At 52.3% G+C, this 22,526-nt stretch overlaps 12 protein-coding genes across 12 annotated transcripts; 5 read left to right on the top strand and 7 right to left on the bottom strand.

Moving 5' to 3' along the window:
- Positions 1 to 75: 75 nt before the first annotated feature.
- COCVIDRAFT_34512 (hypothetical protein) lies at positions 76 to 1,205 on the bottom strand (the record flags this gene model as incomplete). The annotated part of the gene is made up of 5 exons (XM_014705067.1): positions 76 to 144; positions 202 to 319; positions 420 to 522; positions 679 to 1,113; positions 1,169 to 1,205. The coding sequence occupies 5 exons, from the start codon at positions 1,203 to 1,205 to the stop codon at positions 76 to 78; spliced, it is 762 nt and encodes a 253-aa protein (XP_014560553.1).
- Positions 1,206 to 2,146: 941 nt separating this feature from the next.
- On the bottom strand, positions 2,147 to 4,517 carry COCVIDRAFT_23422 (hypothetical protein; the record flags this gene model as incomplete). The annotated part of the gene is made up of 3 exons (XM_014704969.1): positions 2,147 to 3,900; positions 3,970 to 4,290; positions 4,349 to 4,517. 3 exons carry the CDS (start codon positions 4,515 to 4,517, stop codon positions 2,147 to 2,149), a joined length of 2,244 nt encoding a protein of 747 aa, XP_014560455.1.
- A 406-nt stretch (positions 4,518 to 4,923) lies between these two features.
- On the bottom strand, positions 4,924 to 5,250 carry COCVIDRAFT_59791 (hypothetical protein; the record flags this gene model as incomplete). The annotated part of the gene is made up of 3 exons (XM_014705066.1): positions 4,924 to 4,949; positions 5,003 to 5,132; positions 5,191 to 5,250. Coding segments are annotated over 3 exons (216 nt in total), but the record flags the coding sequence as incomplete, so codon positions are not given.
- A 410-nt stretch (positions 5,251 to 5,660) lies between these two features.
- COCVIDRAFT_34510 (hypothetical protein) lies at positions 5,661 to 6,224 on the top strand (the record flags this gene model as incomplete). Its single annotated transcript, XM_014705065.1, has 1 exon — positions 5,661 to 6,224. One exon carries the CDS (start codon positions 5,661 to 5,663, stop codon positions 6,222 to 6,224), a length of 564 nt encoding a protein of 187 aa, XP_014560551.1.
- Positions 6,225 to 7,086: 862 nt separating this feature from the next.
- On the top strand, positions 7,087 to 7,744 carry COCVIDRAFT_89223 (hypothetical protein; the record flags this gene model as incomplete). The annotated part of the gene is made up of 5 exons (XM_014705064.1): positions 7,087 to 7,117; positions 7,182 to 7,208; positions 7,273 to 7,321; positions 7,370 to 7,385; positions 7,448 to 7,744. The coding sequence occupies 5 exons, from the start codon at positions 7,087 to 7,089 to the stop codon at positions 7,742 to 7,744; spliced, it is 420 nt and encodes a 139-aa protein (XP_014560550.1).
- A 544-nt stretch (positions 7,745 to 8,288) lies between these two features.
- Positions 8,289 to 9,366, top strand: COCVIDRAFT_34508 (hypothetical protein; the record flags this gene model as incomplete). The annotated part of the gene is made up of 2 exons (XM_014705063.1): positions 8,289 to 8,442; positions 8,495 to 9,366. The coding sequence occupies 2 exons, from the start codon at positions 8,289 to 8,291 to the stop codon at positions 9,364 to 9,366; spliced, it is 1,026 nt and encodes a 341-aa protein (XP_014560549.1).
- A 326-nt stretch (positions 9,367 to 9,692) lies between these two features.
- COCVIDRAFT_34507 (hypothetical protein) lies at positions 9,693 to 10,914 on the bottom strand (the record flags this gene model as incomplete). Its single annotated transcript, XM_014705062.1, has 3 exons — positions 9,693 to 9,967; positions 10,036 to 10,815; positions 10,875 to 10,914. The coding sequence occupies 3 exons, from the start codon at positions 10,912 to 10,914 to the stop codon at positions 9,693 to 9,695; spliced, it is 1,095 nt and encodes a 364-aa protein (XP_014560548.1).
- Positions 10,915 to 12,377: 1,463 nt separating this feature from the next.
- Positions 12,378 to 13,330, top strand: COCVIDRAFT_34506 (hypothetical protein; the record flags this gene model as incomplete). Its single annotated transcript, XM_014705061.1, has 2 exons — positions 12,378 to 12,455; positions 12,512 to 13,330. 2 exons carry the CDS (start codon positions 12,378 to 12,380, stop codon positions 13,328 to 13,330), a joined length of 897 nt encoding a protein of 298 aa, XP_014560547.1.
- Positions 13,331 to 13,380: 50 nt separating this feature from the next.
- On the bottom strand, positions 13,381 to 13,545 carry COCVIDRAFT_88952 (hypothetical protein; the record flags this gene model as incomplete). The annotated part of the gene is made up of 1 exon (XM_014705060.1): positions 13,381 to 13,545. A coding segment is annotated over one exon (165 nt), but the record flags the coding sequence as incomplete, so codon positions are not given.
- Positions 13,546 to 15,052: 1,507 nt separating this feature from the next.
- On the bottom strand, positions 15,053 to 17,721 carry COCVIDRAFT_88967 (hypothetical protein; the record flags this gene model as incomplete). The annotated part of the gene is made up of 2 exons (XM_014705059.1): positions 15,053 to 15,868; positions 15,928 to 17,721. 2 exons carry the CDS (start codon positions 17,719 to 17,721, stop codon positions 15,053 to 15,055), a joined length of 2,610 nt encoding a protein of 869 aa, XP_014560545.1.
- A 678-nt stretch (positions 17,722 to 18,399) lies between these two features.
- Positions 18,400 to 19,338, top strand: COCVIDRAFT_12822 (hypothetical protein; the record flags this gene model as incomplete). The annotated part of the gene is made up of 2 exons (XM_014704936.1): positions 18,400 to 18,844; positions 18,875 to 19,338. 2 exons carry the CDS (start codon positions 18,400 to 18,402, stop codon positions 19,336 to 19,338), a joined length of 909 nt encoding a protein of 302 aa, XP_014560422.1.
- Positions 19,339 to 20,284: 946 nt separating this feature from the next.
- On the bottom strand, positions 20,285 to 22,177 carry COCVIDRAFT_89334 (hypothetical protein; the record flags this gene model as incomplete). Its single annotated transcript, XM_014705058.1, has 1 exon — positions 20,285 to 22,177. The coding sequence occupies one exon, from the start codon at positions 22,175 to 22,177 to the stop codon at positions 20,285 to 20,287; it is 1,893 nt and encodes a 630-aa protein (XP_014560544.1).
- Between the last annotated feature and the right edge of the window lie 349 nt (positions 22,178 to 22,526).

Genomic DNA, 22,526 nt, shown 5'->3' with positions numbered 1-22,526 from the left:
CAATATCTAAGCATCAAAGATTCCGTCTACGCTCCATTCTTATCACATAGCAACAATAAATCGTCTTTTTTTTTTTTACCACGGCATCTGTGTACCTTCTTTCGACAGAAACTGTCCGCTTGAGCTCTCGGTCGCAGCACCAATCTATTTAGTTTTCCATGTCAGTATGCTTTCAACATCATCATCTCAGCCCATACATACCGATTTTTGCATTGCACGCGCAACTTCGTCGACTGGCGAAAAGGTAAACAAAGACATGTCGAGGCCCATGGCCTTTGCCTGCTCGAGATGTTCGCGGACACCATCGGAGTCGACCAATCTGTTGGTACGAGGGGAATTAGCAAGGGGGGTTTTTTTTCTTCATTTTCTCTTTAGAGGGGCAAAGCGACAATGATGATGTAAAGACAATATATACGTACCCTGGGTCGAGTGAGTATACAATAACATCCTTGTTGTCGAGAGCCAGCCACTTGAACAAGTAATTGGCGAGTGCTTTGCTTGCTCCGTATCCAGCTATGGGCACTTTAATTGTGAAAGACAAAAAGTTAGCATACTAGATCCCTGCAGAAAGCTTCGATACCAACGAAAAGAACCCCCCCCCACCCCCAGTTATCTGGCTGCATAATACAGCTGACACATCAAAGGTTGCGATAATCATTACATCTGAATGTTACTTACGAATGTTAAGCATGCCATTCAGGCTTCCAGCGCCACTCGAGACGTAGATGAATTTGCCCTTGGTCTCAGCAGTTGAAGCGCGGAGAAGAGGTAAAACGGCCCTGAACAGCTCAAAGGGGCCGTATGCGTTGACATCAATGAATGGTTGGAGCTGAGACGACGGAGTATTTGCGAGACCGAGGGTTGGCCCGACAAGACCGGCATTGGCAATCGCAATGTCAATCGAAGTAATGTTGTGTGTTGTCTTTAGTGTTTCGACACCAGCTGCTATCGTGTCAAAGGATCCCATTTCCATGTACACAGTCAGAACCCGCGATCCCGAGGCCTTGGGGAGAGGCGACAGCGCCGCGTCGGCTTTGGCTGTGTCCCGCACTGTGGCTATCACGGTTGTGTCTGGGACTGAAAGATATGCTTCTACCAAAGCCTTACCGAGCCCTAGGTGACTTTATGAGAAGATTAACATGGAAATGTAAGGTCAAAGGTGGCATACCGCGGTTTCCGCCCGTGACGAGAACTGTGTTAGGCATGTTTGGCTCAGTGCTACGTTTATGCTAGGTATTTTAGGTTTGAAAAAAAAAACAGCTGAATGATAGTAGGATATACTGTAGATGATACCACAAAGATCTCAAGAAGCAGGAAAAACGTAACATATAAAATGGCGGTGGTCGACACGTATTCTTATAATTACCAGAAACACGCGGCTCAAACCTTATTTCTTACACATTGCCCATGATCCCCATCCAACAAAGCCGCGCTGGTCCGGCTTATTCGATGGGAATAACCCCAGGCTGCGACAGAGCAGGTGTCCAGAAAGCTGCTGGCGAATTGCTTTCGCTCGATCGAAACGTCAGGTCGGCCCTTTAGGTGTTACGTTGGGTGAGCATCTCCCCGGTCGACAGTGCTGGCAGATCTCGTATCCACACCATTGTCTAGGTACCTGCCATAGTAGTCCCACGACTAGGCTTGCAGAAACAGCGCAACTGCTGTGGGACCTAAAAATCTAGGGTCGCCTTGCCTCCGCCCATTCTTCTCACGTTTGGATTGAACAACGGTAAAGTGAGGCTTTTTGGCGCGATTGAGAGGGGCATTGCAGTACAAGAGCATTGCTCCAGATGCTGACCGCCAATCTGCAAGCAAGACCAATGATAGAGATAAAGGTCATTATCTGGTACCACTGCAGCAGATAACTAGGAGCAGGTTCAGGCGACGGTGCTAACTTTGTGGGGGCTAATAGATATTAATGCAAATCCAACAAGATTCACATAGACACGCCGTATGATTGACTGAACCAAGAAGTAAAGTAAAACGATCGAGTGTCTCATTTCAAATACCAAAAGCATTAGAGACCTCAATCGACAAGTTCCACCATAGGAGAAGAATACGCCATCTACCCGCCATTAATGTTAGACTACAAGAGAACCAAAGCTCAACCAGGACAAAAAAAAGTGAAACAAAAGATTGCAATCACCTAGTAAGCCGCGTTACCCTGATCGTGCTCTTTGATGTACTCCGCTCCCTTCTCCAAAAACTCCTCTCTGGTAATGAAATTGCGTTTCGACTCTTTCTTCGCAGCCCACTGCGCAGCTCCCTTCCAAGCATCCAGCACACAATCACCCGCCTTTCGTACATTGATCGTCTGCTCCGCCGGTAAAACGGCTCTCAGTTCGGCTCTGAGTCGCTCCTCGAAGCCCTGGAACATAGTGTTACCACCCGTAAGGAAAATGTCTTTCAAGACGTCATCACGGTAGGGAGAATCGCCTAAGCGCTCGGTCAGGATGTTGGATGCAATCTCAACGATGCCGGCTTGGTCGAGGCCAGCAATTGTAGGTTGGAAGACCACTTCTGGGACGCGGATGCGTTCAACATTAAGATGAATCTGGTTGATTTCTTTTTGTGACTCTGGATCAAACGGGTAGGGGCCATGCAGGAAAGCATGAAGGATGCTCTTAGTCCAATCAGTCTGCGCTTCACGTGTTGACTCTTCCGTAAAGTCAGGATCATGCTTGAGGAGTTGAGACTCTATCTCTTTGAGGTTCTTGGAGAGATCCTCTTCCTCCTCATCGTCAGAACCTTCGCCTGTTGCGATGGTGCGGTAAACGCCCCAGTCAGCATCATCGGCACCAAATGTGTCGTCGTCGCCGCCACCTCGCCGTCTTTTCTTGGTCGGGGTGTCAGATGCAAGGTTCGCGATGGATTTCATGCGCATCTGGTTGGCGAGGGATTTGCGGTTTCCGAGTTCGGCTTTCAGTCGCTCACGGTCCTTGATCTTCTGGATAATGGCTTGTCGTGCTATCCTGCGCTCCTCAATCCAGCCTTGGGGATCCTCCTCTCGCCGTTGGTCATCAAGGCGCTGCTCCTCTGCCAATCGTGCCTTTTCCTTTTCCTTTTCTATCTTTGCGCGTTGACGGGCGTCGTAGTTGGACTTCATCAACCGTTGCTGCCGCTTTTGCTTGATGCCTTCCTCATCCAGCTGGTCATCTGGAACGTCGAGGAGAGGGAAAGTAGGTGCTTCGGCCTGCTCCTCCTCTACGTCGCCAAGATCCTTGTTCCGGGCCTTCTTGATGGCAAACTCTAGTTCTTTGACTCGCTTGTTGAGCTGGTTCTCGTCGTCAAAGTCATTGGATTCAAGTACACGGGCCTTTTCCTTTTTTGTAGTAATCTCTTCAAGCTGTGCCTGCAACTGTAGGCACCATTCGAGCTCTTCCTCTTTCTTCTTCAGTTTCTCCAGACGCATTTTGGCAGCCTGAGCCTGCAATCTTCGGCCACTTTCCTTGCGCTTCTCGGCAGCGGCAGCTAGTTCTTCTTCTGTCTTCTGCACTACAATCTGCTCTGTGTAAGGGAACTGAATTGTGTGATCTCGGTCCTCAAGGCCTGTCCAGTCAAGATAGTGGCTGAGTTCATTCTCGTAATCTTGCGATACATAGCAGTGCTCGCGGACAAGATCCTCGGCCTGATTGTCACTGATCTTGCCAGGGAATGTGGGATACTTTAGCCTCAGAAGCTTTAGTAGGTATTGTGCGGACTGGAAGCGGCCCCAGTTGAGTCGCGTGGTTTGCGATAGTAGAGGTTTTGAGTTGACGACGGGAATAACGTGCGTGGAAGTGTATGAAGAATCCATGACCAAGCCGCTGCGACCACCGTTGTAAGCGTAGGAGAAGAGCGAGTCGATTCCATATGCGACCGAGGGTGCACCGTAGCACTCGAACAGGATCTCAGACATGGCTGTAGGATACATAATTAGCGGGCTGTAACACAAAAGCATAAGTGTCCTTCCTGTGCAGGCTCACATACTCTTTCTTGAATAGCCTAGGTTGGCAATAGGCTCGGTCATGACAACGGGCCGTTCTATGCGCCCTGACTGACCGTCGACACCCATCTTGACAAAGCAGTAGTCTAGCACGCCCTCCATGACGTCCCAGTTGTTGATGATGTTGCTGCCGGGTTCGTAGACGGGCTTGGATTGTCCTCGCGCCGTGCCATCCGCGTAGACGTCTGCTCCGATGAAGGTAAAGGTCCGGTTCAGCTTGCGATCGCGATACCTGGCCATATTGGGGAGCACTGAGAGTCGCGGTTTCGAGTCGAAAGACCATCCGGCGCGAACTGCTGAGGAGCCTGCAATGCGTCAGCCTGTACAGCGACAAGAAGGCAATGGGGGATGCGTGAATGGTACCATTGTCGATGACTATAGCCGTCTCGCTGTTGCTACGCGACCAGCCTTCGTGGTCGACAGGCCGAAAGCCCTCGAAAGGTGGCTCTGACACGCTCCATAGCTTTGGCGGAGGCTTGGGTGGATTGCGCCCGGCGGGTTGAGGCGCCTCGTCAATGGCCGAGGGAGCCATGTCTGCGTCGAGTAGGAGATGGACTGAAGCTGTGTGGGTGGTGTCTAGATCATGTCGCAGCTGGAGGAGCGTGGGGCGTGTGTGTATTGCGTGAGTGGTTAGCGCGATTGTTTGCGCGACATGGTGGTTGTCCTGTCGTGAGGCTCTCTGGGTACTGGTGCTCGGTGGTCCGGGCCCGTCTCCGCATGTTGCTTGGATATATGCATTGTCTGGGCCCACTATATGTACGATGCTTTTGCGCCACAAGTTGTAGTACTATCATATCTCATTATTTGGCTATCCAATCACTTCTGTTGTAATCCTACTGCGATGCATACATAGGTTTTCTACTAAGCTCATCCGCTGTCTACTGCATGTTGAAGACACAATCTATGTACACATGGGAGGCCGCGCATGCTCCCGCTTACGCAGGATCCTTAAGACCATTTGTTGCTAGAAGTTGTCAGTCGTTTCTGTAAACACTTATCGGGTCATGTCCTGTGTACCTTCAAGGTGGAAGAGCACGTTGGATTGGTAGTTCTTGAACATCTGGGCCACCAGCTCCGTATCCATGTTCTGGATGTTGATCTCCTGGAGATTCTTGTTCAACATCATGATTGCCTCGTTCAGTTTCTCCTTTGCGGTAGTCAGTATAACTATGGGCCTTGCTGCTCCAAGACGTGGGTAGACTAACAACATTGACAATGATGCGCGAAAGCAGTTGGCTTTGCTGGTGCTCATGGGGGCTTTCCTGTAGACCAGTCAGATACCCAACCTGGCTACAAGAACCATGCTCGTAGATCTCACCATGTCTGCGGCTGTATTGCGTTGCTATGGAGTGCGCGCGCCTTGGGGATGTTTGGTGGGGAGGATCAAAACAGCTAGTGTGAGCGACCTCATGCAGGTCCCTCGGAGGAGCTCCACCTCCGCAAGCTCCGTCTCTCAGTGCAGCCACCCTCATCCCTACACGTACATGATACCCATCTCTTTCACCCACTGTGGCTAGAAACAGAGAAACGCGCGTTCCGAAACCGTATAATCTTCTACCTCGCACGCAACATTAGCCCCCAAAGCATCTAGACGAGTGACGCGACCAGGCACTGCTGAACGAACGCGACATAGCCACGGACAACTATCCCATCCTAACCGTCAAATCCTCACACCATGGCGCCCTTGACAGCCGCTTCAGACGAAAAGACGCACCAAGCGCTCCTAGACAAGCTCGACATCTATGCAGTTTCTAAACCCTTCCGGAATCCCAACTGGAAGCCACCACAGCGCCGCAACAAGAACCTGAAGCAGATCCTCGGCGAAGCTTCACGGAAAGAGGCGTCGGTAATGGCCACACAGAACAACAGTGGCATTTCAACCCCCGCGGCCGCCAGTGAAGGCACCAATGCAGCTGGAAACGCTGGCCGACAGCCCAACATTGCACAGGCGGCTCAAAGCTTGAGTACGCTGGTCCTGGAGAAGAATGGCAGAGCAGCTGCGGGAGGAAACGCAGCCGGCCCTGCACCCACGTACACAAATATCGAATCTGCACCGAGCTTCCACCCAAGCAGTCAGAAAAAGTACTGCGACATTACCGGCCTTCCTGCGCCATATACGGACCCCAAGACGCGTCTGAGATACCACAACAAGGAAGTGTTTGGCAGTATCAGGACGATGCCGCAGAACGTATCTGAAGGCTATCTCGCGGCAAGAGGCGCACACACTGTCCTGAAATGAGGGCAGGATATAATGATGCGACAATTACTGCAGTTGCGCGCTCACTGGGGTGCTTGCAGCACATCGGCTCAGCATATCGCACGACATAGCCGGCTTAGGGTCAGCAGTAATTGGCTGACTCGACAAAGTGAGATCAACCTTGTATTGCGCAGCGTTACACCCATGCCCTCGGAAATGGCGCACCGAATCCAGATGGATGATGCTGGCCATGTTGTGCGAGCCTTCAGCCATAGGTCCTTGCTAGATGGGCTAGCTTCCAGTGTATATGTATGATCATCAAAGTCAAGCTACTCTCCACCCACCACAAGCCTCTCGGCCCATGATTCAAGGAGGTGCTCCGGCTTAACCGTGATCCAGCTTTCTTCTACGCCCATAAGACAGTATACCAGGATCTCGCGTGAGGATTCCTAGTTACAGCAGCTCGAAGCACGCTGTTGTCAAGGCGATGTCTACGTTGATTATTGTGTTTGTAGCGTAACGTGGGTAGCATAATAGAACAATACATTAATTGCTCATGTGTACCGGTACTTGCATCCATCCAGCGTGGGGGGTGAAGATGGTTCGTTCGAGTGCGAGGAACAAGCAGCCAGAATTTTATGCCGTCTCCCGCAGGAACAGATGCGCTAGCAGGGGTGAGCTCCGGGCTGGTTGGTCCACCACTCCAGCGCGCCCGCGTCTCAACTTCCGCCGAGGGGACACGAAACAGGCATACCAGAGTTACCACTTTCATGCCAGATATCCCTCGAGCAGAGGCATCGCTCCTGTTGCTCCCATCTTTCTCTTCAACTTGTGGCCCTGCCCAGACGTTCCTTACTTCTACCGCCTCGCACGTAGCGAATTACACCCATCACACACATCCAGGATGCCGACTATGTGGCTTTCAGATACCCAAAGTAAGATCCGCAGCCCCTCAGTCCTTGAACTGTTCTTTTGTATGCCTTCTAACATGACGGATAGAGATTGGGGTCGCCTTCTGCTCCGGAGGTAGGTATGCGTCTATTTTTGCGAATGCGCCTGTCATGCGACGCAAGATTGACATGAGGAATAGGCGGACTTTTTCTAATGGGCGGTGTCATGATGTTTTTTGATCGCGCCATGTAAGTATAAACCATTCATATCTTTGAGGCTTACTAACATCTGAAAAGGCTAGCAATGGGCAACGTATGTCTCTCCTCCCTCCTTCCTCCCCGCCTCCCGGAGCGTGTCTAATGCATCCCCGATAGATACTCTTTATAATTGGTCTTACACTTATCATTGGAACAACAAAAACGGTCGCCTTCTTCGCTCGCAAGCAAAAATGGAAAGGCACCCTTGCCTTCGTTGCCGGCATATCGCTCATTCTCATGCGCTGGGCATTCATCGGCTTCATAGTCGAGCTATATGGCATCCTCATTCTTTTCGGCGACTTCCTCGCAACCATTGCGGGATTTGTTAGCAACGTACCGATCATTGGCCCCTACATTGCAAAGGCTCTGCAGGCAATAAGTGGAGCGACAAGAAACTCGGACCTGCCAGTCTAAGACTGCGCAGACCATGGATCTACGGAAACGAGGATATATGTATGCTGGGATGATGGGATATTGTATTATGTGTAGGCGTAAGAGGCAGGGCAAGACATTAGATGACTGAACAGGCGTTGGGACTGGCTAGACTACATAGGACTTTAGGGTCTTTAGAGGCATTCATGTATAAGGGTGAACGCTGTTCAGTGTCCAATTGGCTTTTCTGCAACAATGAGTATGATAGTATTGTTAGATGTGAGCGTAAAGCAACTGGCATTCAAGCTCAGTACTTGTAGTGCAATGAAGAAAATCACTCGTGTATAATTCTTCTGGCTGCAAAGTTTGGACTTTTATGGCTGGTTCATGAATCAAAGGCTCTGCGGTGACGACAGCCTATGACATGATGTTTACTGCTAGAACACATCTGGGGTAGTACTAGCATCTTCTGTTCACGTGCTTTCGCGTTCTCGCGTCGCCAAATTTCCCCACCCTTGCGTACATCGATTGCCTATCAACTCTTGAACAAGAACCCCGCATCTGAACTCTCATATTCTCCAGAAAAATGTCACGAAGCGAATCACCGTTTGTCCGCGCACCCATAGAAGATGAGGGTTACAATTCAATACACCGCGCATTTCTCCAGGCCTTTCAGACAAACGGCGTACTCACCGTGGAGGAGATGAAGCCCATTCTGGCCCATATAATGACGGCATACAGTAAGCTGCTATACAAAATGTGGGCTATGTATGACACTGACATATCCCATAGACCCCAACCGCCCATGGACTGAAGGCGATGTGACGCAGCCTTACCTGACATCGACAATCCAAACCATCAACGCCAAACTTGAGACTTTTGACTATGAAATCCGCTCCATGCGTGACCAGCAAAGCAAAGATGTTGTGTACGCACTTGTGAATAACACGAGCGACGCACTCACACAGCTTGCAACTACCTTCTCGGCGAATGAAATCGCATACATCCGGCGTCTCCTGGACCATATGTTTGAAGCCAACAACACCAGCGTCCGCGAGACAATGGCTGTAAAGCACACAGAGGCATCGCAGCTCGCCCGCGTATCGCGACGCAACAGACAAAGCCAGTTCAATGGCACTTCAACGCAATTCAACGACGAAACGCAAGACACGCAACTGCAAGGCGCAGACACGAGCATTTCCATTGCCGAAGCCGACAGCGTGCTAGACAGCCTTGTAGCACAGGGCTTCTTCAACAAGTCCCGCGCGGGATACTATTCGCTTGCCCCCCGGGCCCTCATGGAACTCCGCGCCTACCTCAAGGAGACATACAACGAGTCTGCCGACGAAAACGAAGACGGAAGAGAAATCATTCGCATCCGAGATTGTGAGGGTTGCAGAGAGATCGTCACAGTCGGCATCAGGTGCAACAACAAAAAGTGCGGAGTGAGGTGGCACGATGCGTGTGCGAATAGCTACTATAGGGGCAGAAGGGACCGAGAAAGAAAGTGCCCGAGATGCCGGACAGAGTGCACAGGAGACGTGTTTGTGGGCGAGAGGGCGGATAGGGTGGCTGCAAGAACGAGTACAGAGGGAAATAGGAGAAGTACACTGCATGCGAGGGCGGAAGAAGAAGAGGATGAGGACGAGGACGAGGATGAATGACGAGGTGTTCATGTCCATGGCTCACACAACATGGTCACTTATGATACCCCCAGTTGGATCTCAAGCGTTGAAATGTTTTAGTACGAACTCTACAACCAAAGCAAGAATGGAAAGATATATTCATGTTCATAACTGTATTTCGTAAACCTCGTAGCAATTTTGACGCCCATCGCCGTGTCTATCCGAGACAAGATATTTTTTCTTCATTTAAACTCCCACATGATAAAACTTGAGGATGGACAAATGGAAAAAGAACGCCCTTTACCACCACATACGCTTACACAAGTCCCTTTCTCATACATAAAATATGATGTATGATAAAGACTCTATTGTGCGCCATTGGTCTTGTGTGCCCGTCTTTCTGCGACAGCAGCAGCAAGGTTCTCAAGCGTCTCAACAGTAGTATCCCAATCAATGCAGGCATCGGTGATGGAGACACCCTTCTTAAGGCCGCTAGGGCCCTCGGGTGGAACCTTTTGGTTGCCCTCGTTGATGTTGGACTCAATCATGACACCGACAATGCCAGTCTCGCCGTTGCGGATTTGATCAGCAATGTCCTTTGCTACAAGGGGCTGGTTGCGGTGGTTCTTGTTCGAGTTGCCTACACGTGTGTTAGTGGCGTGTCCCACTTTTGACTGGAGAAGCTCAGAATGAGTCAACAAAACATACCGTGTGAGCAGTCGACCATCATAACTTCAGGCAGACCCTTCTTCTTCAAAGCTTCACGGGCAGCCTTGATGCTGTCCTTGTCGTAGTTGGTGCCCTTGGATCCACCACGCAGAATAACGAAGCAGTGCTCGTTACCCGCGGTTCTGGTAATGGCAGCCAGACCCTGCTTGGTAACACCCATGAAGTGATGTTTTGCTGCCGCAGCACCGATAGCATCAACAGCCACTGTCAAGCCTCCGTCGGTGCCGTTCTTGAAGCCAATGGGGAAAGAGAGACCAGACGCCAGTTCACGATGGAGCTGGGATTCTGTCGTCCGGGCACCAATGGCGCCAAGGGAGATGAGGTCTGCAAGGAACTGTGGAGAGATGGTGTCGAGCATCTCTGAGGCGATAGGCATGCCAGCAGATGTGAGGTCAACAAAGAGCTTGCGAGATACCCTAAGGCCCTTGTTGATTTGGTACGTCTCGTCAATGTCTGGGTCATTGATCAGACCCTTCCAGCCGACTGTTGTTCGTGGCTTCTCAAGGTAAGCGCGCATGATGATGCAGAGGTTGTCTTGAAGCTTGTCGGCCAAAGCCTTGAGACGCTGGCAGTACTCGACGGCCAATTCTGGGTCGTGGAGCGAGCAGGGCCCAACCATGACAAGTAGTCGGTCATCCTTTTGTGTGATGATGCTGGCAGCATCTTTGCGTCCTTGGAGGACCGTCTTTTGGGCGTGGGCGGGGATGGGAAGCTCTTGGGCGAGGAGTTGGGGAGGGATGAGTGGGTCATAACCAAGTACTGTGCAGCAATGTCAGTGCATTTGTTTCGCGGACTGTGTCGTAAATTGGGTGTTTTACCGCGCACATCGTCGTTGGTGGTCTGGTCGTGGGAGGCCATGTTTGTGGGATGAGCCTGTGTATGTGGGGGCGGCGAAAGTGGTGTACACTTTTCAATGTTAGCATGTATTTTGAGACGTCAAAGAAAAATGGTTGTTGCGTTGTTTCCACGTACAAAACAGCTAGATGACTGGCAATTGAAGGATGGGCGGGGTGTAACCTTTCAAGGAGACGCAGAGGCGGGGCTGTTTATATGGTTCTCTAGCAAGAAATAGCGTGAATAGGTAGAGTCAATTGATTCAGCTCGAGGCGCCAAAGTAAGCAGTAGATGCAAGACCAAGTGCTGGTGGGGTTTTCAGGTGAGAAGATATGTGAAGGCGCGTATCAAGCTGAAGGCGCGTTGGCCGTACAGTCAGACATAGATTTGCTACTAAATTATTTTGAAGTGGAGTGAGACTTTTTTTGGCAGGGTGGGGGGCTTGAATGGTCCGTTCTGGCTGCCATTTAGAGTTCCGTTATCGATACACCGCCCTGCATGCTCGCTAATAAGCTCGGGTCTGACAGTTGGCAATGCCTGTCTTCCTGTTGGCTGCTGTGACGACAATCTTCGACGTATAGAGTACATACTTGTGTATATGTGCACATGTATGCATATTTGTATTGTATGAAATATATTCACGTACACACATACACTACACATAGTGTATATATATATATATATATATATATGAATACATATACAGGTACATATATAAAGGGAGAGAAGTGTACGCAGTAAGTACAGAGTATCCTGTAATCCTCCACAAAGACTCTGAGAAGCCGCACTCGTCCCGTCCCGTCTACGCCAATCCCAAGCCGCCTCAGGCCAGCAGCCAACACCCACACCCACACCGACCACTCCTCTCTACACGATCCTGCGACAGCTGCTGGCGTCTGTTCAGCTGCCTTGTAGAAACACAAGAATGCGCCACCTGCGGCTCGCGGCGATGAACAAAACCACCATCACCTCAGCTCTCCTTTCCCATGCATATACTACCGTGTACAATACGATCCACGTGATGAGGCGGTGCCCAGCGGCCAGCTGCATGTCGGCCTCACTCTGCAAGCCAGGGTCACGACTCCTCCACGCTACGCCACACCATCCTTTGCAGAATTGCTGCCTCGCCTAGGAGCCCGCCAATGCAGGCAACGGGCCCTCGACTTCCCGACGACCAAACAGGACTCTCCCCCACCCGAGCGCCAGGCCATGAGAGGCGCGCGACTCCACAACACAAACCAGGGTTCTTTTCATGCGACCTGAAACACCGCGACGGCCCCTGATAGCCGTATCAGCCCCTCGCCTGCTTGCTTCAAAACATATTTTCAGGCGCTTCAGCTGCCACCCCGGATCCTCATTTACATACCCCTCCATCGCCTTGTCCGCTGCCCAAGTCTGCTCGTTCCCCCACTTCTATATCCTGCTGGGCGCGTCAGCACCACCAAATAATTATCCAACAACGCCTGTTTGCACGACCTGCCATGTCCATGTTTCAGACTACTTACCGGAAGCGCGATCGGGACGTTGACGAGGATTCTGACTGTGACGAGGACAGGTATACCAAGGTACGTCAGCCTACTATACATTCGACTCTTGACTTTGGCTAACCGGTAGGGCCCAGAAATCACGGCCAGCCTTCGCAAATCACACAAGCAATAACCAATTTCATTTCCAATCACAATCAACTCTACCCCACCGACCCTTTCAGACACCCTCTCCACCTAGGCTGTTTACGGACATCCGTTCCATGACACCGGTACAATCAGATCATGGAATACTGGATTCACCGGATTCGATTCAAGATGGCTTTTTCTGCATATCAAGAGAGTCGAGTAAAATGGACTACGACATGGACATGGACGACGACGCAGATGCACGGAGCCAGCCGCCAGAGTCGCCTGCATTCAGTTCCTTTGGCAGCACCTTTATGCGACCGCCCATGCTCCAACCCTCATTGTTCAACTCAGATTCAGCAACCAGCAATGGTCGGATACCAACGCCCATACACCCTTGTTTTAGGAGGGGAGGAATGAACGGTGTAGGTTATCCGATAAGCGGCTCAGCGGGCGGGTTGGATATCGATAGCATTCATGTACCGCCTATGCAGGCCCCGCCCCCAGCATGGAAAGGACCCAAACAAGGTTTAGATGAAGACCGAAGTAGGCGCATGCCTTCGCCCATATCCGAAGACGACGATATTCCCGACACACCCACCGCTCAAACCCAGTCGCAATTGTCACGGCTCTGTGTCTCGCCAGCAAGCACGACTGATGCCATGGACACGGAGACACGCCCGACGACTGCTTCACCCAACACACCTCGCGGCAGGAAGCGAAGTGGTGCTCTAACGGGCATGGGCCGTTTCAGCATGGGCTATCGGGACGATTGCGAAAAATGCCGACAAAGAGTCCCGGGACACTATTCGCATTTCCTCACCTAAGGTCTTTGTTTTCTTACTCTTATTTTTCTTTACCGACTCCTCTGCATACGTCATTTAACAATACCTCTCTCTCTCTCCTTGATTTGTTTCCAGCCACGTGGCTGGAGCTGGAGATCATCTGCATCGGTCATGCTCTGTTTGGCGCATTTGGCGCTCGGTGGTATTGTGGGGTTCTTATACTTTGCATGGCGCATCATGTACACGGGTTGAACAGCCTATTTACTACGTTCATGTAAGTACATGTACGTACATGCGTAAGTACGTACGCTTCACCGACGAGCTTGGCGTCGGTGCGTTTCCACTTCTTTTCTCTCTCTCCCTCTCGACCAGGGTGTTTTAAACAAGCGCGATATCCCAGAGGTTCCTTCAAAGGAAAGAGCAACATCCTGGTACTATAGATTCTGGGGGTGTGGAGAAGTCAATACCGCGCAGGGCGCGTGTCTACATACGTATGTACGTACCTAGTACCTTGTACCTGGTTATCGTACGTATTTACCGGCGGACGGATGACCGGATGTAACGGACGGACAAACACACCAAAAGCGCCGTATCATGACGTAGCAATCAATAATCTTTAAAGTACCCATTCCACCTCTGCTGATTATTCTCTCCCAAAGACAGTCAAGTAAATATTGTAATGTATCTAATCTATCCCTACGTATAAAAAAAATGGATAGCAAAATTTGATTCGATGTTGGAAAATGACCTACACAACATGCATGCATGCACATGGCAAGGAAACAAAAATACCTCGGTGATTTTAACCAATCCCTCCCTCTCTCTTAGTGTAATTTTTTTCTTCTTCTCTTCTTCTAAAAATGTCCGATGCACGCATCTTATCGGAGTGGGGGGGGGGGGAGTAGGGGGTTGGCGCGATAACGATTGAAACAAAATGTGATACATGTATGACGTTTGGACTTGGTAGTAGTCCGCTTGTCGCGGCCAAGGAGTAAGTTAGTAAGAAAGTACACCGGACAGAAAAGAAAAAAAAGGAAATAACAGCCATTTTCCATCTCGATCATTTCATTTTTTTTTCGAGCTTGCAAGACTACGAAACGGTTTCACGTGTTGCTCTTTCTTTGCTTGGGTATTCTTGTTTTGGAATATGCATTTTTGGGGGGGTTAATAATAGATTTTTTTTTTGCTCTAGCGAAAAAGTCGAGGTAGATGACGGTTCTTTGACAAGCAAATGAACAAATAAAAAAGACTTGGCATTTTAAATCCAAGTACTGTAGAGACCATAGACATAGAGAATTCAATTGGTTTTGATTAATCTATCTAAAGTAATGACACACTGGTAAAATGGTATATGCCAGAAAAGAGAGAGAAAAAAGGTTCCCATTTCCCACAACCCTATTGAACAACACAAACTCCCAAGTTTAAACAGCCCAAGCTGGAAAAAAAAGAGTAACAAACTCCTCGTACACCGATCCCGATGCACCAAAAAATGCTAAAGTCCCCTTGTTTAACCGAGTAATGCAATAGTAATGCACCGATGCGAGAAGAACAGGAAGAAAGAAGACAAGACAAGACAAGATGAGAGAAGAAGAACGCCTCCCAATGAGCTTTGCCTTTGCCACGACCCAGATGAACAAGATGCATGCGCCGCCCATTGCTCCCTCATCACCAAATTTCAAATTCGTATTCTCATGTCCAGGTCATAATGGTGGGTGAACAATCGTATTGCCCGTCATACCAGGCCACGATTGGTGGTGTCGCGCTCTACGCAGACTTGGGATGTTGCTCCACAAGCCACTCCATGACGCTCTCATAGCAGAGCACAAACTGTCGCAAACTCTGCACCATGCTGAGGCGCTGCAGACGGAAATCTTCAACCGTCTTGGCAATCAGGTCAATGTCTTCGTTGTTGACCCATTCGTCGTCTTTTACTTCCTTTTCGGATGTTTTGTTGTTGGAGTTGTTATTGGTCTGCTTCGCATGGCGAGCTTGTCGTTGCCGCTTAAGCATGTCCAGGACCGAGTCTACGGTGCAGAATGTGCCGGTACGCCCACACCCGGCAGAGCAGTGTACAAGAATAGGGCGTGTGTTAGGCGGGTCGGGCTGTGAAGGTGAGCCTCCGTTGACGGAGCGCACGACAGCATCTGTTTGCTCAACCAAACCCAAAAGATGGGCGGGATGGGCTGGCGCGCCAAAATCGGGCCAGTGAGAATATTGGAGCTGAGTAATCTCACGCATGCGCGCAAATGGCTCGTCATCGTTTGAGAGAGTGAATTTGCGGACAGTGACGTACGGCTGCTCCTGACTAGTGGGTGCGGCGGTTGCTTCCGCAGTGAAGTTGGCAAGCCTGGGCGGGTTGGTTGACCGGCGCTGGCCGATTGGTGGTCTGGACTGTTCCCTGTGACGGTGGATCTTGGATGGCTCTAGAGATGCCTTGCGTTCGCCAAGGCTTTTGAGATGCAACGGCCCGTATTGCTTCTCTGACCAGTAATTATGGGCCTTTACCTGGCCGCCTTCTTGCTCGGCGGTAAGCATGACAATGACGCGAACGTCTTGCTGCCACACCACGTTCCAAAAGTCCTGAACAAACAATTAGTCAACTCTCTGATAGCATGCACCCGTGTCAGCAAACCACTTACTTTGAAGGTAGCCGGAATGGGACCCTGCGTTGCAATATAACGCTTGTTGGAATATGCGGCTTGGACGTGGTTGGCATTGATATAATCACAGCTTCCCTCGGCGACACCCTCAAGCTTGACACGCGTGTGCTCATATGGCCAGATGTTGTTATAGCGGTTCTTCGATCCCTTTTCAATCCCTGCGATTTGTATGTGTTCAGATGGACTATTGCCCGATGAGGGCGCATTGTAGACGACTTGGCCAGACAGGGCCTTTTGCATGCGCTTCTGTTCGCGCTTTTCAATCTGCAGAAAACGCTCGGCAACGGTTTTGCCCTTGTCTTGGGGTTTTGAGGCTGCTTGCAGCCACTTGGGGAGGTCTTCTTGAACTGACTGGGTCATGCCTGTAGGCAGCTTCACAGGCATTTGGCCGACACCGCCGATCAAATCCATATTTTGCCGAATATTGCCAAAGAAAGGATTTGCCGCATTCTGTGTTGCAGGCATGGGGCAGCCGCCAATAACAGGTGCGACAGCCGGCAGATCAGAGTTGAGGCTGAGAGCAGCTGTTCCAGACGTTGGACTTCCCGAGCCCTGAGACGTGATCCAAGACGGGAATCTTGCCGAGAATTCCTGGAATCCCCCACGAATGATGAACGTACCACCGGACCATCCCTCCGTGGTGAACTTTTTGAGAGTATTGACGCACGCCGTTGCATCCTTGAGCTGCGAGGAATTGGCGTCGTAAACAATGATGTGCTTACAGCTTCTCCAACGTTCGAAACGCTCCTTTTGGTCGTCTTGTTTGAATGTTTCGGCAAGTTTTTGGACATTGAAAGACGCGCGCTTGAGCAAGGTCGTGGGAATACATAAACTCAGGGCGCCCGTGATGCGAGATTTTGCGTATTGCGTCGAAACACGGAGATCGAGGAGAAGGACTTCTTCGACTGAAGATTGCAATATGTTGACAACGTGCTGGGGGGACGTCATGGTAGGTCCATCGGTGCCAGATCCTTCCTCAAAAGTTGCAGGCAGTGTCTCGGAGCGGCTCGACTTTGAAAGGTGTGAGATGTATGATTGATTGTAGGGCAATGATGGCCGTGGCATGCGCGGTTCAGCAAACTGTGCTACAGCATCTGAGCGCCCAGGACCGTCGAAACTAGCGGGCGAATTTCGTCGTGGTCGGTCAGGGAACAGAGAGGACTCTTCGGACAGCATGCGCTTGGGGGAGCGTGGCTTGGGGGATAAATCTTGGTCGTCGCTTGTATCACTCTTGTTGTCGGTTCGCTCGAGCGGAGGCATTGATTGTGAAGACGATAGCTGTGAGGAGTCGAAGTTGGCGAAGAAGGAGTTCTTCGATGCAGCTTTCAGGCCGGGCGATGCAAAGTCAAAGCTGCCAAGTGCAAACGCGCGGTTGTTTTCCGACTGCTTCTTAAACTGTTCGAATTCCGGGTTCTGTTCGACAGGTATGATCCTTGGAGAGGCAGCGGCTGTAGAGCGTACATTGGAATTAGGTGGACTCCAGTTTCCGCGAATGTGCTGTGCAGCGCTTGAGGAGAAGTGGTCGGTATTGCTGACGGCAAGGCCAAAGTAATTTGGTGAAGGGGTGGATGGCTCCTTTGGCTTATGTGAGGCGACATGGCTGGGCGTCTTTGCGATGCCATTCATGCGAGGAGTTAGCGGCGGCAGTGTGTTGGATGAATGCATTGGGTTTGTTGGCCTGGTCATTGGTGTCGATCCCGAACCGCGGGGGCGAGAAGATGTATGTGAGTGTGAGGGACCGCGCGGGCGTGGCGACAGGACAGGTGTGGACATGGCGTGCGACCGTGCGCACGCGTCAGAACGAGGCGGGAACGTGGTAGGGAAAAGAAACGAAGCAACTTCAGGGCGGGGAGGAGGAAAGAAGGGGCATGAAATTAGGGGAGGTGGTTAGGGCCAAGCAGCAGGTAGTAGTCGAAATGGGCGTGTTGAGCGGCAGTGTGTGGTTGAAGGGGTAGGTGTGGGTAGGGTGGGGATTGCCGTTATGACGTAGGCAAGGGGGGGCCAAGTGAGGCAAAGTGATTTGGCAGCACGCGCGCGCGCACACAGACAGGCACACAGACACGGTCGGGAGGGGCAGGCACAGGCCTCTCTACTCGGAGAACGGTTTGTGGTGCAACCGTTACAAGAAGGGCCTTTTTTTCTGGAGCAGTGCAGGCGGGTGGTGGTTGACAGCGGGCCAGGGACGACGGGGTTGGAGGTGACGCAGCGGCGATTGGCGTCAAGGCACAAAAAGTTGGCGGGCGCTGGGCGTGAGCCGAATGCAGGGACCTGTATCGAGAACGCTGGAGGGTCGTGGTTGAGCGAGGCGAGCGTGGTCCCGTGACTGGCGGAGGATAGGGCTGAGGGGCAGGCGGTAGTCGAAAAACAAAAAAGGCCGAGCAGGGCGGAAAAAAGGCCGGCGGAGCGTGGCAGTGGCAGGACGCTGGGCAGAGGGCGGAAAGATGGGAGGAAATGCAGAGCAGAGGGAAATACAGATGTATCGGCGATCGAGCATCTTATGGGGCATCGAGGAAAAGAGCCAGTTTCCAAGGCAGAGCGAGGGGGCTAGCTCGCCTGCGCTGGGCCCGACCATCGCAAGCTAAAACCGCCCTGTCGCCCCTGTCCATTGCGACATTGGACATTCTAGCGCCGACAGCCATGCCAACGGCTGCGAGACGCTCCTTGCACCCGCTCGACGCCTCCGCGCATCACGCCGGCCGTGCGTGCGTGTGTGGGTGGTGCGTGGGTGAGGGAGAGAGGACGAGCGAAGGCGTATGTGTGTGCGCAAGTAGCATGTGCGCGTGTGCGTGTGCAGTGACAACGACGAGACGACGACGACTCTGGGGGGCAGGTGACCCGGCGACGACAGCAAGAGTACCAATCTCAATCTTGTCGAGCAGGCAGAGCACAGGCGGCAGTAAGTGATGATGATGATGACAGCTACAAGCGGACGGCACCCGTATCCGACAGAGGCTTTGGGAGTTGGTGATCGGCCACTGGAGCAGCGTTTGGGTGCAGGCGTGCAGAGAGGTGGGAGTGCTAGAGCATGTCGAAAAGGGTAGGTGGGGAGAGGGAGGCTCGCGGAAGGAGCATCATGGTTCGCCGGAAACAGTGATTGTCGCGGCCCAGACCTCGAGTATTTGCCTCGTCCGCCCATCTCTCCCTCTCTCTGCCTCGCCTGTCCGCCGCCAGACCGCCAGACCGCCAGTTCGTCACGCAGGGAACGTCACCCGCCAATCCAAAATGCCCCTCCTCGTCCCCTCGTCCCCTCCCCCACCTATCCCTGCCGCCACCACTGCTGCTCTCTTCGGCCCGCTCTCATCTGCTGCACATCCTCGCCCTGTCCTGCTCTGCCCTGCTCTGCCCTGCCCTGCCCTGCCCTGCCCTGCCCTGCCCTGCCTGCCCCCCTAGCACCCAAGCACCCAGGCCGGCCTGCACCTCGACAGTGCATACATACTTAGTACACACAAGTACGTACACATACTTACATGTATCTGCCTGCATGGCCCTTCTCCAGCCCCAACTGCCCGGCTCCTGTGCGTAGCCCGCTTGCGACGGTAGGGCAGGAAACAAAATAAAAAAGTCCGAGAAAATACCAAGCAGTGACGACATGATAAAAACCAACATCCAAGCCCGCCCTGACCTGCACCCGGGTGGAGTCTGAGAGATATTGCCAGTCACGACGACGACGCCCACTCGCACTGTGCCACCGACTCCAAATGCGCGTGACTTGCTCAACACCTCTCTGCCCTGCCTTCCCTGCCTTGCCTTGACACTCTGTCGCCGCCGCCGCAGCAGCACCACCACCACCACCCTGGTGCCTTGTTTTGCGTCAGGACAGCGGCTATCGGCTGGACTAGTAAAGGCAGAGCCCAGCCCACCTCCACCACCTCTCCGTCTCTGCGCTGTGCCTGCGCCTGTGCCTGTGCCACCCTCCTCAAACATAGCCTCTGCACCATGCAAGCTGAGCAAGCGCCACACACTATGCACCCATGACATTCCACATCTAACTAGCACTATACTCTACATACATAGCCTGTCCATGCTATTCTTCATTGCCATGCTTCATTGCCATCGGGAAAAAAGACGCAAATCATGCCGAATGCAAAATGCGCCTTCGCTCCTTCCCCCACAGACAACAAAGGAAAGAGCAAAAACAAATAAAAAACAAGACGCTGTACTCCTTCCCTCTCATGTATAATAAAACAAACAAAAAAACGCCAGGATATCATCATCATCATTTCCCCTTCCTGCCTCGACAGCACAACAAGTCACTCAACAGCAAAAGCATTCACCCGCTAGTCTCAACCGCTGCCCTGCCCTACCCTACCCTGCCTTCAAACACCCACCCACACCGCTACATCTCCATCCTATCGCTCGTCGCTTCTGTCGAGGTGCTTGTCCTGTGCTTTGTAGACTTGTCGTAACAAATGAGTCCAAAGAAGCCCTCGGAAGTACACAATGTGCTGGTCGCCGTAGGTGTTGGCGTCCAAGTGGACGTCTGCGTTGGCTTCAACTTGGACTTGAGCTTGTGCTTGTGGTGCGTCTTGGTAGGTGGATCGTCGCCATCGAGGCAATCGCCAAACCAGCCTGGATACTTGCACGATGAGGTTGAAGTCGGTGCAGACGAAGTCGTAGTCACAGAGGGTACGGGCGCGGCCGTCGTCGTGTACGTCATGGTCTTTGTCTTGGTCACCTCATCCTTGCATCCAAACCACCCTGGCGTCTTGCACGTTGTTGTCGTGACTGTTGTGGTAACCGTCGTCTTGCTATGTGGCTGCTTTGTCGTGGATTCATCCAGGCATCCCCACCACCCCGGCGTTTTGCACGTCTCGGTTCTTGTCCGTGTGGTTCGGCTTGACGTCGATGTTGCTGTAGGCTTCGAGCTCGTCGTTGTAGTCTCGGTGCCGTTGCTCTCAAAGTACTCCCACATGAAGCAATCGGTGCAGTCGACATAGGCCTCGCACTTTGGCGGCGTGTCATATTTGAGAATTACATCTCGAATCACCTCGACAATCTTGTGTGTGCCAATGCCTACGCGCCAACCAAAGTCTCTGACCGTGTCGTACACGCACTTGTGTCCGGTATGGCACACGCTCTGCAGGGCATATCCACCGATTGTGCACGCACTCGTGGCCGAGTTGCACGTGCCCATGTATATCGGGTCTGCCGTGTGTCCAAAGTGAAACCCTCCCGTGTACTTCCGCTGCTGCAGCGACCCAATTTGATGGCCCGGTGGTACTGGCAGGCCCAGGCGCGAGGCTGGCATGGCCTCTGGCACCGCCTCAAACGTCACGGCTGGATGCCCGAACGTCAGAGACAGGAACGAAGCCACGGCACCGCCCAGAGAATGGCCCGCCATCCAGATCTCCGCATGGGGATACAGTGCCGTAACATTGTGGTACAAGTCCTGCGCCGCATAGTAGTAGCGGTTCTTCTCCCGCAGGGCACTGACAAGGCATGTCGAGTTGCACGTATACGCAGACGTTTGGCAGTCGCACACTTGGCGCCACAGGTACTGCCCGCCTTGGCCGCAGCAGCAGCTAAAGAACAAATTATCGTTGATCTTGTCGTTGGTCGTCGTCTCAGAACCGTCAAACATGGCGGGCGAGGTGCCTTTGAGGCCAATGACCACAGTCGAGTTCTCCGTGTCGGCGAAGATGTGACCTCGCAGGCCATCCGACTCCCACCCAAAGTCTTCTGTGTAGTTGAAACCCCCGCCAACGTCTTCCCACTCCCCGGTGTTGGGCTCGAGTATGTAGGCGTTGGAGGCCATGCGCGCGAAGCTGAGGACCGTCTCTCTATCCGTTACATTCGGACCCGCAATCTCGTCCATGGTCCAGTCTTCCTCTGCAAGCTGCACAGCTCTTCCAGTCTTTCTGCCCCATTCAAGGATACCATCAATCGTCTCTTTGCTCCTATCTGCTAATCTCTGTATCGTCATGGCCTCGGACTTGATGCGCAGCCGTGGCACTGGCTCGCGGTCGGTCGAATGCGCATCGGCGGCCATCCATACTGCCGCCTGCTCAGGAACATCGAGCCGCCTGTGCAGGTCTGGGTACTTGTATGTGCCACGGTGGAAAACATGCCGCAGCGAGAACTCCTTGTCACCGCTGTGGGTACTGGAAGGGATAGGCGACGGCGGCAGGATGGGTACCTCAGCGGCGCTACTGATGCATGCGGCGAGGAACGAAAGCAGGAACGAGGCCGCGATGCGCGATGCCGAGGCACACAGCGGTCGTTGTCGCATGGCGTAGGCAGGCAGTCGTCAAGAATGTCGTGCACTGGTAAAGGGAAGCAGGAGGAGACGCGTAGCAGCTTCAGGCAAGGAGCGGCGCCATGTAGTAGATATGCATATGTACTACATACATAACAGACACGCCCATCTATGACGATCCGTGGTTCACTTGACCCCAGACGCGCTGGTTGCCGCCACCCGCAGCCACTTGCACGTGCGGAGCTCTCCTCCTGTGCGGGGCGCGGAGCTTCCATGGACCATCGATAACGAGCTCGATGCTGGGCTGGTAGCGCTACTAGTCCTAGTAGCATGTAGATGGCACATAGCTTCACACGCCAGCCCGTCAGCCAACACCAAGCAC

The sequence above is a fragment of the Bipolaris victoriae genome, assembly GCF_000527765.1.
Source record: "Bipolaris victoriae FI3 unplaced genomic scaffold scaffold_11, whole genome shotgun sequence".
Lineage (NCBI taxonomy): Eukaryota > Fungi > Ascomycota > Dothideomycetes > Pleosporales > Pleosporaceae > Bipolaris > Bipolaris victoriae.
The sequence above is the reverse complement of the archived record's forward strand: the minus strand, read 5'-3'. Positions and strand labels throughout refer to the sequence as shown.